At 47.9% G+C, this 14,168-nt stretch overlaps 1 protein-coding gene across 1 annotated transcript; it reads left to right on the forward strand.

Moving 5' to 3' along the window:
• Positions 1–9,500: 9,500 nt before the first annotated feature.
• LOC146207544 (uncharacterized) lies at positions 9,501–14,053 on the forward strand. The gene is made up of 3 exons (XM_084576939.1): positions 9,501–9,509; positions 12,813–13,086; positions 13,572–14,053. The coding sequence occupies exons 1-3, from the start codon at positions 9,501–9,503 to the stop codon at positions 14,051–14,053; spliced, it is 765 nt and encodes a 254-aa protein (XP_084433065.1).
• The last annotated feature ends 115 nt before the right edge of the window (positions 14,054–14,168 follow it).

Raw genomic sequence — 14,168 nt, forward strand, 5'->3', positions numbered from 1 at the left:
AATAAGTGGCGGTCTTTACTTTCTTTATTTTTCTAAAGTAAAAGAAAACAAGAAAAAATGACATTGTTGTTTTCGGTGCTTAAACTCAGAATCTAGCATGAGTCTAAAATTGCAGAATTCCGTCTGGTAACATAGTGGCAAAGTAGAAAGAATATTTAGTGTCTGAACTTGACAAAACCCTTCGAACCTTTTTATTACGTAAGTAAACAGTAGGACTGCGTCAACCTGAGCCAAAATCACTGACAACCACTCATTATTGAAATTCGAGATATTTTTATACATGAAATGCTTTTAGCTCTAGATGACGGTGACCTTGAAGAGACATCGAAATAAATCCGAGAGCCAACATTCAGGAAGGAAGAAAGTATAACTTTATTATTGAAAGAAAAGGTAGGGGATTGGGAAGGTAACCAGCACGTGCATCCGACACAATGAAGATCCCGGGCTACACAGGTTCATATCTGGGAACCAGTTCTTTTTCATCCTGGCACATACTATGCTTCATCCGGGGACTGATTTCCCTTCGACCGGGCATTGAAATGTGAACATCACGGGGCACCGAATTATATTTCCCTAGACAGGTTGGCTCTTCAGGTTTCTGCGCCTTCCTCAAGGGTAATGCCACGGCAGCGGACGGTTGTATGTACTCTTAGGAAATACTTGAATGGGCTGTTTCTCCTGAGTTCTTGCCAGGCCAGCGACTCTTCGTGGCCGCATACAAATCTGCATTTTTCTGCATTTCAATGCCGCCATCAAAAGTGCTGAAGCCGAGCAATAGAGCCTGATCAAAGGAGAGGTAGGAAGCGCCCTGCGCACAGAGGTCGCTTTGAGAGTTATATGCCAAGGCAGAAGACTGCTGCTCCGCCGGGGTGGCGCAGTGGTTACGGCGCTCGACTAATGTGCCCAAGGATCTGGGATCGAATCCCGGCTTTGGCGGCCGCTTTTCGATGGAGGCGAAAAGCTAGGCACCCGTGTTCATTGCGATGTCAATGCATGTTAAAGAATCCCTGGTGGTCAAAATTTCCGAAGCCTTCCACGACGGCATCTCTCATAGCATGAGTCGCTTTGGGACGTCAAACCCCAAAAACTGAACCAGAAGACTGCTCGCCTCTTCCGACAACGCCTTGATTATGTGGTGACAAGTAGACATAAAGGTGACAAGTAGCCACGGACCGCAACTGCATGCCTACTAAGGCCGCACACTTGCGGGCGATCGCTTCAACACGACGAGATAAACGTGCGACAGACGCTACGCTCTCCCTGTTGGAAGAAGAAAAGCTGTGGTATAGTGGGCTGTGCTGTTTACGAAACCCTTTTCTAGGTTGTGGATATAGTGCCATCTACAATCAATGCGTTGTAGGCGTAACCATTTCATTCTTACATCTACTCTCGACTACGGGAGAGGCAGTAATGTTGAGTGACAGACATCTAGCATGGTCATAAGCCCACCATTCCGCTAAGCGCCGATAATAATTTGTTAAGGCCAAAGCCCTAAATAGCTTATGACTTGCGAGCGTGTCCGTGCGTTAGCAGAAGTGCCCGCGAGATTCCGCGGGATACCGCAAGACTGGTACATCACCTGGTGACGTCATAATATGTCATGCACTGACGTCATGATGACGTTACGAATTATCATGACGTCACCAGGCGATTCACACTGACCCCGGATTATATGGTCGAGGGTCCCTCTCTTCCCACAGTGCTTGCATTTATCGTTTTTTCTATCGTCTATCTGGACATAATTTGCCCAGACCGGGTTTTCAAAGTTCCCAGCTTGCAGGCACCGCCATGCGACTGCCTCCCTATTGTTTAGACTTTTATCCGGTGGTGGCACCAGTCTCCTGCTTAACCTGTAATTTTGAATAATCTCCATATAATTTTGCAGACGAGCCATACTTCAGGCTTCAATTCAAGTTTTCTGGGGATCGGTGTTTTTGTGTGATATACTGATTTCTAAGGAAAACAGCTATCTAAGCAGTGCATTGCAAAATGCCAGAAAGATGTAAATTTTGCTTCTCCGACCTAACATGGAAGATAATCTTGTAAGGAATGCGCACATACTCAATATTTCTAAGCGCATTTTATAACATGAGATTATATTGTCATAAGTTGTGGGAATTGGCTCTAGTTGTCAACCATGGGTGTATGGTCCGGACGGTTTGCCGTGCCGGGTGCGACGTTGGATACTATAGGATGTGGCCTAGCGGCAGGTGGAACCAACGCAGTCTCCAGGGATGCTTTCATTTCTGCTGGCGTAAAGAATGCCGTTGCAGCCGGTGCCGGAGCGGCAGTTGTACATTCTGCCTTAACCTCACCCACAACCAAGTATATCGTTGGAGCCACGACTATCCTTACCTCGCTACTAGTTATGCATAGAATAATCAGGTAGCACACCGCAATAAACAATAGTTGAACCATTTGCCGTGGCCAGAGTGAATCACTGCATAAGAATAACCACAAGCACCACAACCAGCTACACCACCAGCTGAACCTAGGCATAGCCATAGCTATTGCTTTCGCAATTACCAGGATTAACCAAGCTAAGCCACTGCCAATTTTGTTTGCTATAAACCAATTATATAACGCCGGTGAACTTTGATGCGTTCCACGGAACGCCGGTTGTGTTCGACAAGGGGCGCGCGGTGCACCGTGTCCAAGCAGCAACATTCAGGCTTTAGCATTTCTTCACTGCAGACTCTGTAGTGCTCTAGAATTTTTTTTTTTTTTATGGGGGGGGGGTCTGGCTTAGTTCTTTCGAGCCATACTTCAGGCTTCAATTCAAGTTTTCTGGGGATCGGTGTTTTTGTGTGATATACTGAATTCTCAGGATAACAGCTATCTAAGCAGTGCATTGCAAAATGCCGGAAAGATGTAAATTTTGCTTCTCCGACAGAACATGGAAAATAATCTTGTAAGGAATGCGCACATACTCAGTATTTCTAAGCGCATTTTATAACATGAGATTATATTGTCATAAGTTGGGGGAACTGGTTCCAGTTCGCAGTATTGGTCCGTTATCCGGATAGTTCCATTTGCTGTGTAGGTATTGATGAACACTGAAGAACTATTATATGTGATTGTTGCTATTATCGCACCTTTCGTTGTCCTCCCATGTGTGTACTACAGTGCGCGTGTGTGTATATACAAGTACCTATGTTTGTGTAAGACAATAAATTCTCTATTCTCGCAATGCCGGCACTGCTCTATTGAGTGTCATCGAGTGTCGTGTGGTGTTTCTTCTGAGCGTCCCCCCACCCCCTCCCCTCCCTCCCTTCTTTCCCATCTTTTTTTGAGAGGGATGTTGAAGTCTTAACACGTGCATGTTGTGTGCTTTCTAGAATGGAATTAGTGCAATGGTCATTGTGCAGGACGGACCTGCAGCTTGTATATCATTGATATAGTGTCGGACAGAGTGTATATGAGCATGCATCTTCAGTTTTAGGAGTTGCAATCAACTTCTCTTCATTTCCTTGACTGAAGTACCTTACGTCCTACTTGGGGATTTTGTGTGCTAGACTCGTGGCGCGACATCCGGGGGCCCGATCAAAATGACCTTAATTTGTGGGATCCCTCGGCTTACAAGATGCTTGGGTCGCCCTTCATGGAGGCGAATTTGTGGCCACGCGATTCAGGATTCAATGCCGAAAAAATTAGCTCCGGTTTAGCTCTGGTTAAACCTGGTTAGACGCACGCACTTTTGCGTTGTATGTGGCGCGGGTTGCGACCATTCCACGTCGTACGGCCGGTCGCCTCGCGTCTCTCTTTGGCGCATGTGTGTGAGATGGCGGCACAGCACTTGTCGCCCGTCGTTTCCCGGACTATCAGCAGTGGTTGCCTCAGGACTCCCTGCTTCACCACGCTGACGCGAGTGCTTGCTCTAGAGCTTGTAAGCACCATTCGGTCGAATGAGCTGTAACCCTGAGTGGTCCCTGATGTTATACTGGATGAGCACGGCACGGCGCGTATTCAATAACAGAAAGACACCTTGGTCCACAAGCGGAAACACCACATCCCTTTTAAAGAGTGGTCGCCGGATTGAAAGAATCTATTGATTCTGAGTTATCGAATGTCAATTTAGCCGACTTGCTTGCCACACGTATTAGCGAATTAGTTGCCTGCTCCAGGCTCACGCCAGATGAGCAAAGTAAGACCGCTGTGATTAAATGAAAAGCGTGGGCAGCCGCCTGCCAAATAGTGTAAGAGACTGACTTGCAGAGGCGTTGGGTAGTTTTGCCGGTTGGGCATCGTACCCGATAACCAATGTGTGAATTGTGGCACCACCGAGGCTGTCAAGCATGTGCTTTTTGAATGTGTTAATTGTAGCACGGACTTTCTGGCGGCTTGAGTACCGTATGTTTCAATTTCGACCACTCTGCGACAGAAGGTGCCGAGGCGAACCATTTGTCCGTTCAATTATTGCAGCCGCAATGTTCGTCCTGTGGCATCGTCGTTGCCTCGCTGGGGCTCGACGAACTCCGGCTCGTGCAATGTACCCGGCGCTGCATAACCTGCGCCTTGTCGTCTGGAAATACTTGTCTGGCCAACTCGTAGCAGTCGGAGAGGAGCAGTTTCTGCGGCGCTGGCCCACTTGTTTCTTTGGTATCTATGACAACAAGCTGGAATTGGGGACTCTAGCATACTAAATGAATCCTCCCTCACTCTCTGTAGCCATTGTTTCTTTTTGTAACTAAACTTGTTACTTTGACTTTTTTTTGTGTGCCAGGATATATACAATCTCTAATATAAGGACTTGCGTTTCGTCATAATTAGACACCTGTGTGACTGCTTGGCCTGATTCTTTGGTAGAGCAGTTACCCTTGCTTTCTGTTTGCTTTTTCGGGCATTGCCATGCCTTTGGTTTGGTTTTGTTTTGGGGTTTAACGTCACAAAGCAACTCAGGCTATGAGAGACGCTGTAGTGGAGGACACCGGAAATTTCGACCACCTGGGGTTCTTTAACGTGCACTGACATCGCACAGCACACGGGCGCCTAGTTTTTCGTCTCCATCGAAAAGCGTCCGCCGAGGCCGGGCTCGATCCCGCGTCCTTGGGCACAGTAGTCGAGCGCCCTAACCACTGCGCCACCCCAGCGGGGGATTGCCATGCCTTTATCTTTGTGTGTACCCGTGAAATATTTGTCGCAGTCTTTATCCATTGTCACATGTTCGTACAAGATAAATTTTCTATTTTGTGTCGTAAATATTATCTAATACATGTCTCATCACCACCACTTCGTTAGCCTTTTCCTGCAGCTGATGTATTTGTTTGGTACTCATCGCCGTAGTCTAATGCTTTGCTCCGCGGAGAATGGTGCGCCCTCTTCATAGACGCCCTCACCATTCCTTGTCGCAGCCAAGACCTACTGTATACTCTATTTCACCACTTGCTTGCAGCGTTGTGTAAGCTAGGAGCCCTGTTCAGCCAATCACGACGGATTATAAAGTGTGCTCATCCGCGCCGCATCGCCTTCTCGTGGCATATGCAGATGTGGCTTTAAAGGGCATAAATAGATCCTGCCTATGTACCAAACCTTGAAAAGAGATTTGAAAGTTTTAGAATAGGTTCTTGAGTAACTTACACTGTTTGTCATATTTCCGCTTTTAGTTCATCGTACGCATCGAAGCCGCGATGGCAACTTCAACCTAGTAGTGCCGTCCGGGTTTAGACTGCAACCATTTTTTCACCGGCCCGACTTTCAGCGTGAGGGCCTGGAAGAGGTAGAATCATAGCCCGAAATAAAAAGAAAATGAAGCGAACTGAATGCCTATTGATGTTGCAGTGAGATGAGGCCACATGAACATCGGGCGCACAATTTATGACCAAAGCAAAAAACCCCTGTAACAACTGCAAGTTGACTGCGAAGCGACACAGCCTGCTTCGAATTCGCACGCCGTCATGTTCAAAACGTGATTGCAGCATACTGAAGAGCCGTAAACTCTAAACTGGGGAAATAGCGTATATAACTCGGGTATGCGTTAAGGTTCGATTATAAATACCATTTCGCGAATGCGTGCTTCAATACGCGTCATCCCATGTGCTTTAGGGCCAATTTATACTGGCAATACACTCCGCAACGACATATCGTCGCCTCTGCACGCAATCGCAGCCTCGGTAGTGCTGCAAATAAATACTGATATAGAGTATAGAAAGCATGTTTTCTGATGAAAGATGGCGCGAATTGAGCGCTTCGAGGTTGGGCGATGCACTCGGTCGCGCGGCCGCAAAACTACAACTCCCTTTATCTAACGTGTCGCCATTAGAGTGGAGGAAAATCTAATGCCTTCCAAACGTCGTCAGTGACTGCCGCTCGCTTATTAATGGGGGCGTCTTTTTGGCAGGGAAGTCGTGCCTGAAGAAATGTGCGGTAACTACCACGGATCAGAAACCCAAGCTCATGTCCTAGAAGAGGGTGTAGTATCGCGCCCTTTTTGCTACATCACCACGCCCGCTTTCTCTGCGCAGGTTAAGCAACCATGAAGGACGCGAAGCCCCTTTTAGCAGTTGGTGGTACACTGCGTCGAGCCACATTGACAGCCAATTGTTTTTCTTGGGAGAGGAGGTTTTCCTCAGGCGGTGTTCATCCTCAAACATAGAAACGTTTCACGGCGTAGTGGCCGTGGTGCGGGCATCGCAGAGGAATATTACGCTCTGCTGAGCTTGCCCGCTCTTCCTCCTCTTTTGCAACAACTTTATTTATTTGCTTTTTGTCCTCTCCCGCGTTCTCTGATGACGGAATGTTGTTCCCTTTTGTCTAGAAATTTCTACTTGCACTGGAGCCACTCCTAAAGCCTTTGTGAGCCAGAAGGACTTCTTGGTTGGCAGTGTCTAGGACGCTGAGTATCAAAATGTTCCGCAGGACTTCAGTTTATATGCTTATGGTCGTAGACCATCCTATTAGTTTCTGATGATGACTGCGGTTTTCAACTTTGTATATCATCTATGCCGCAAATATGAAACCGTGAAGCTATGTGCTCCTTATCCTTCTGTTACAAGAGTAACAAGGATGTCACAGTTTCCTTGGAACATTGTATTGTAGTTTTGGCGTCTGTAAATAAACTTCCCTGAAATATTTTCCTTTCATCTTCCCTCTTGCCTGCTTGTGCATATAAGAAATCTCCAGTTTGTTTTTAAATTTCCTTTAAGAACATGATAACTCTTTCATGCCCGCACTTGATAATAAAATGCGATCATTAATGGTGTTTAAAACCAGCGTGATGCACGCAGTACAGAAACAAAAAAGGCAGCCTCTACTAAATCGCCGTATAGCTTCAGAATAATACCCACGATTATATTCCCCACTCGTACCGTACATCGTGCGGATGAAATTAAGCGCTTATTTATTTATTTTATTTATTTCAAAATACTATCAATCACTAGAGGGTTTGTAACAGGGGTGGGTACAAAAAAAATGGTAGACTGGTTAAAAAGAGCAAAAAGTAAACAAATATACCACAGGACCTAAGTTGCGACATTTAGTAAAGTACATGAATGAGGCGACCTCATCGTTAATAAAACATAGTCAGCTCCTCACTAAGCCGACTTCCTTTTGTTAATGGCGGCGCGAGTGAGTGACGATTGTATTTTTTTTTTTTTGAACAAGGAACCCATATTGGTTTCGAAATGTCAGCTAACATTTTGGCACAGCCAGCAACGAAGTATTCTTTCCACGCTGCTATTATCGCACTAAATTTTCAGAGTTATTTTCTTTGTTACTGTCACCGCTAAAATAGTTGTCGTACTGCTTTTCACCGATTGGATTGAGGAGAAGGACATTGTAGCCTGGCATTGAAACTTTCACCTAATGGCCGATGAGCCTGTACCTCAGGTAACCCTGCCTAGGTCATAGCGTTTACGGTGCCTCATTAGGGTCGCGAATTCTTATATAAGTAAAGTGAAAATCAATTGAAGCTGACCTCATTCATAGAATGCGGTATTATATTCACAAATAGGCTCTTTCTGAGTATTCTAACGCTTGTAGGGCAGCTAAAGAAAGCGTTTAGGACTAGAGAAATTTTAATTCAAAACTTTTCCGTCACTTGATCTGAACTCGCGACATCTGCACTTAGCTAGGCGGACTGATAGCCACCGTTTTCAATTAAATGGTGCTCTAACAGGGGCTCTCAGATATGATAATTGTTGGCGCACGCCGTTTACTTGTGAAATCAGACGGCAATGAACGCTCCGGTATTTTGTTTTCTACATATTTTCTGCAGTTTATAACGCTACGTACTCAGTTATATTGACCTACCTTTCGTTAAAATACCGTAGTATGTCAGGCTCACTTCAAATTGTTCTCAGTGTCTTTATAAGGAGCGATGACCTTCATAAAGCCCCGTAGCCGCTACGATCGAGGATTATCTGCTACGTGCTTATTGGCCTATGGAGGCAGGCTCGAGTTTCTGGCTACTACATACCTGTACTACGCCGGTGTCTCTTTAAACACATTGTTGTTGCAGGACCCGTCAGACATTTGCCATCAATAGAGAAAGCAAGCCAAGAATCTGACGGTCAACTTCCAATGTGAAGTCTGATGCTTTGCCAACTGATCTACGCGGCCATCAGAGCCAGCATGTGGTCGGGCTATGAAATGCTACCGGTTGAGTGCGTAATGAACCCGTTGCCGAAAGCTGAAAATCCTCCGAGTTTGTTCTGTAGGATAGAAACACGAAGGTAATAAGAAAGGAGTGCTTAATAATGTAAAAATTTAGTGCGTAGTTCTACTCGTAATTACGGATTAACTTTAACTCGTAATAAGGGGGTAATTACTGACATCCACCCAAGCGCATCCACAAGGCTACAAAAATCCGACTAACTTTAACTGGTTTTATTTTTTATTTTTGTCTTCTCCAAAGAAGTGGAGAGGGGTCTAGACAAAAACGCGTAGCCTCTCGAACAGGTTTTGCGTGAGCAGACAGAAACTTTGCTACACACCATACTATGGAACAACAGAGAAAGACACATAAGAACATTTGTACCAAACCAACACACTTTGTGAATAAACGTCATGTACGCTTAAAGCTGTCCCGACGTTGACGCCTACATGCCATCGGTGATCGCGACCACGCAGCCGACTGCTGGTACGGGGTATGGAGAGCGTGAGATGTCCGTTTCACTACCCAGTGTTAGCAAGGAGGACACCTGCTTGCTTATCTTTGGGGCCGAGTACGGTTCGGCGCCAGGAGCTTGCAGATCTGGACCGCGCCACCGGAAATAGCGAAACGGCCGCGCCGGCCCGAATGTCGGACGCGCGTCTCTTCCCCTTTACGTGTACCCTCCACGACGCTTCTTCGCACGGACACCAGCGCAGCCGAAGAAATCGAATCCGCGTATGCCGGTATCGTCCTCCGGATCGCTCTGCACTCTCTGGCCCTTTCCGGCGCCTATAAGATGGGCGACAACTAAGGCGACACGGCCCAGTTCGACACCAGTGCGCGCGCAAAAAAGGACGACGGTCACACTCCACTGCTCACTGTTGGCTGCCATCGCACGCACGAAATCGACATGAACGCCGTAAGTGCGACGTCGCTTTATTTAGCTGCAAATGGTCGGATCGCGCGCAGTTGTTGGCCTCCTATTTGCGTCAGTGAGGCATGTTTGTGGAATCCCGGGCATCACGTGGTTGTTGCTTTGGTCTATAATTGCTCTAACACGCGTGGAGACATTTATAGTGACTTTTCTGCGTCAGGGTTCTCCATATGAAGGCCCCTTACAAGACTGACTGCTATAATAATAATAATAATAATAATAATAATAATAATAATAATAATAATAATAATAATAATAATAATAATAATAATAATAATAATAATAATAATAATAATAATAATAATAATAATAATAATAATAATTGGTTCACGGGAAAGGAAAGGCTCAGTATCTGTCACACTTGTTCCGTGAACACCTGAAGCGCGCCGTAAGGGGAGTGAGGAAGGTGGGAATGAAAGCGGAAAGAAAAAGCGGTGTTCTATTGGAGGGCTCCGGAGTAATTACGACCACCTTGGGATCTTTAACGTGCGCTGACATCGCACAGCACACGAACGCCACTCTGTTTCGCCTCCATCGAAACGCCAGCCGCCGGCGGTCGGGGTCGAACTCGGGTACTCTGGCACAGTAGTCGGGCGTCTTACCACTGCACCAACGCGGCGGGGCTCTGACTGCTATGTATGGGCTGAAAATAAAGCCGCCGAAAAGCAGGGTTCTAGGATTTAGTTTAAATTGATTGATTTATAGGAAAGGAGAGGCGCGGTAACTGTCTCACTTGTTTTCTGTGGACACCTCAACCGCGCCGTAAGGGGAAGGGAGGAAGGTGGGAGTGAAAGTGGAAAGAGAGAAAGAGGAGCCGTAGTGGTGGGCTACGGAGTAATTTCGGCCACCTTGGGATCTTTAAACGTGCGCTGACATCGCATAGCACAGGGACGCCTCTTCGAGGATTTAGTTTAACTGAGGAGTAGCACTGAGCTCTATTGTGAGGAGGGATGGAAGGTGGAAACAAAAGAAGGGAAAGGAATAGAGAAGCTGTAGTGGAGGGTTTCCGATGAATATCTACCACCTACCCCGCCGGGGTGGCGCAGTGGTTACGGCGCTCGACTACTGTTCCCAAGGACGCGGGATCGAATCCCGGCCTCGGCGGCAGCTTTTCGATGGAGGCGAAAAGCAAGGCGCCCGTGTGCTGTGCGATGTCAGTGCACGTTAAAGAACCCCAGGTGGTCGAAATTTCCGGAGTTCTCCACTACGGCGTCTCTCATAGCCTGAGTTGCTTTGGGACGTTAAACCCCACAAACCAAACCAAAACCAAACCGAATATCTACCACCTGGGAGTCTTTAACGTGTGCACATCGCACAGTAAATTACCGTCTTCTGAAGGCTTAACGTTCGCTTGCTGTCAAACTCTTTCGGGCTTACTACACGCGAGAAATAGCCAGTGCGTCCGGGTAAAAAAAAAAATAGAAACGTGTCACTGGTGCGTTGTACAACATGGCTACTTAAGATTTCTTGCTTGTGTCTCATAGCAACCCCTCGGTTATATCAAGAACGTCCTTCTGAGACGGACCACATGATGGATCTTTATTTCATGCCACAGGTCGCCGTTAATTATGCACTCAATTTAAACATTGTCAGTTAATTATTTACTCCCCGACAGCGCTGTGAAACCGTGGACCACGCTAGAATAGGTGGCACATATCATTAATAGTCATGTCTTAATAAACCAATAGACCAGCAATAAACGATCTAATTGAGTTCCTTCGAACGTGTGCGCCGTCATACAGACAGGCAGCCACATACCACTATTTAAGTCAGCACTGTCGATGGAAAACATATATTTAGCGCTTCTTCCTAGTCACACCTACGAAAGAGAAAGTAAGGAACGAAGGTAACCTGTCTTCAAGGATATATCGCCCGCACGCTCGTCCGTGCCTTCGGCTCCCCCTTTGGAGGAAACATACTCGAGGCGCTGCACTTATCTTTCTACGCAAGTTGGAGAAATGGCCGGCCCGCCCCAAGAAGTTCATCTCGCGAAGGATGCACCATGTAGACCTCTCGATCGCCTACTCGAAGGGCTCGCCGAGGTGAACGGCACCCTTGCTCCAAACGAAGGAGCACATATTGAGGAACCCGCCGCGCTGACTCAGAGGCTTCGGCGCTCGACTGCTGATCACTAGGACATGGGTTCGAGTCTGGCCACGGTGGCTTCTTTTCGATGGGGGCGAAAGAAAGGCGCCATGTGCGATGTCAGTGCACGTTAAGTGGTCGAAATTAATCCGCAGCTTTTGAGTGAGGCATCCCTCATAGGCCGCCTTGTGTCGTTAAACACCGCACACCATCCAAAAACTACTCATTGTCACCTGTTTTCTAGAACCCTTCAATCCTTATTGTTAGATGGAAAATGAAGTGATTTGATTTGATATTCAGGGGCTGGTGAGAGCCCTCTCCGCTGTTTGCGGTAGCAGTGATATCTCCTCCCTCCGATAATAGTAGATGTAGCGGAATTGCTCGTATTGTGTATGTTGCTGATAGGTGATCTTGCCTTTCTGGAAGAACGGTAGAAGACAAAAAGTTCTCACAATCAGGCCTCTTGGTTAGGAGGCTTCAAGAGGAACAGTAAGGTCTGCGTCCTCGGTAATAATCTGAATGCGGGAGATGAAATAATGTTGTACAGATAAATACAGCCCTCGATAATGTCAGTAAAATCAGAGACCCCTGATCGTCAGTAGCGCTGAAAGAAAAGTGTTAGCCACTGAGACGGGATATTGCCGGCATTTTCGTTGCATTTAAATACTACAAACGTCTTTCAACAACACATCAATGGCGCATTTGTCTCACTATAGTGTGGCTCTTAACTGAGGCTGTTCACGCGCGGTTACCTGGGGAGTAGTTCAACAACTTTGAGCCTTCACCACTGCTGAGTACGGATTTTCTCTTACATAACCTGCCACTGTAGACAGAGAGAGGGCAGTGTCGTCTGTAACTTGTATTGATGACGTCCTGGAATCAGTAAAAAGGAAGAAACCGGCAGGGTGGTACATGTGCTGCAGTGAGCAGCAGGTAAAAAAGTGGATTCAACGAAATAAATACATAGGAGGATGCAGGGGATGAAGTACGCAGATTCGGTAAGAAAATATGGCGGGGTTTACTCTTATTTCGCCTTGTGCACGACAAGTCTAATTAGAGATCTTTAAAAAAGGTGTTTGCCTCAAAGTATACGTAATCGGACGAGGGTGAGCATTCGCCTGGATTTAATTCTTTCATTTAGCTTCCTGCGTACCTTATCATGAAGTACTGTGTTTCTCTTTTCTTTCCTTTTTTCACTTCCAGTGGGTCCTATTGGCAGCCTTCTGCGTACTGGGCAGCGCGCGCGCCCAGTACACAGCCGTACGGGGCCACTACGGCCCGGCTCTGGCCCTCACGCACGGGTCGGCAGGCCTTGCAGGGGCCAATCAGTACGCCGCCTTCGGTGCCGGTGGAGCAGGTGGCACTCAGCTGACGTTCGCCCCCGCGGCCGCCATCTTCGGACACGCGCAGCAACAGCCGCGTTACTTGACTGCGGCACCTGGCCTCTCCACGGCATCAGTCCTCGGTGCGGGATACGGTGCCGGATACGGTGCCGGATACGGTGCCGGATACGGTGCCGGATACGGTACGTCTGCCAATCAGTTACGAGTGGAACGCAGCTGACCATGGATGCTACTGCGGTGCTAAGACAGATCGGTGCTACAGCACATTCTCAGAGCTGCTTTAACCTTTCCTTCGCGAGTGCAGCGACCCCGAGAACCTGGTGCGCAATGCACCAAGGCCAGATCAGAGGCTCCCGGCTCTAGCATCCGGCTTGTTTGCTGGAGGTAGCGGGCTTGATCCGGATGGTGGTGGCTGCACTTCGATGCAGGAGAAATGTACAGGTGCAAGCGCAACTTTTGTGTTATGGCATCATAAAGCCTACAGCATTGTTCTAGCATAAAAATCGATGTCAGCGGTCCTTCAAGAAAACACTGAATTCTCACCAAGACATGCCAGAAGCAATGTGGATAGCAGTACGCTGCCCCTTTGATCTCTTCTACCTTGCTCTTTTTCCAGGAGGTGCCCCAGGAGGGGCATCCGTGATCGTCAGTCCCGTGTTGCACCAGGAAGGAGTCGCCGGACTCATGCCTGCAGGCGTTCCCAACTTTGGTCGCTCCGCGGGGACTCAGTACGCCAGCACCCAGGTCAGGACATTGCAGCCTTCGGCGTACGCGTTGGGCGGCGCACACGCCGCAGCCGCTAATGCTAGGGCCCAGTTCCACTCGGCCGCTCAACTTTCTTCCGGCACTCAGGGTACTCTGTACCGTGAGCCGAAGGCACTGCCTTCGCTCAGCTCATTGCACCAACTTCAGGGGGCGGTCCAGGGCCCTGCGGCGGCCACTACCGTCGTCCAGGAGGTGGGACAGGCGACGCAGTTCGGCGCCCTGCAGGGCTACGGAGGGGCAACGGCGGGTCTCTACTCCGGCTACGGTGGACAAGCTGCCGTCGCGCAGAGGCCTGCTGCCTACTCCTTCGGGGGTGGCCTGAGGACCTACCACTGATGCAGCAAGGCTTTGCCGTGAGTTTTGGAAGGGAAAGCGTTTCGGGGCAGTACTGTGGAGAGCAGAACAAAATGCTTTGAACAACTCGCCCTCCTTGTAAAGCACCGCTGTAGGC

Source organism: Amblyomma maculatum, chromosome 1, assembly GCF_055883805.1.
Source record: "Amblyomma maculatum isolate TAMU_Amacu chromosome 1, ASM5588380v1, whole genome shotgun sequence".
Taxonomy (NCBI): domain Eukaryota; kingdom Metazoa; phylum Arthropoda; class Arachnida; order Ixodida; family Ixodidae; genus Amblyomma; species Amblyomma maculatum.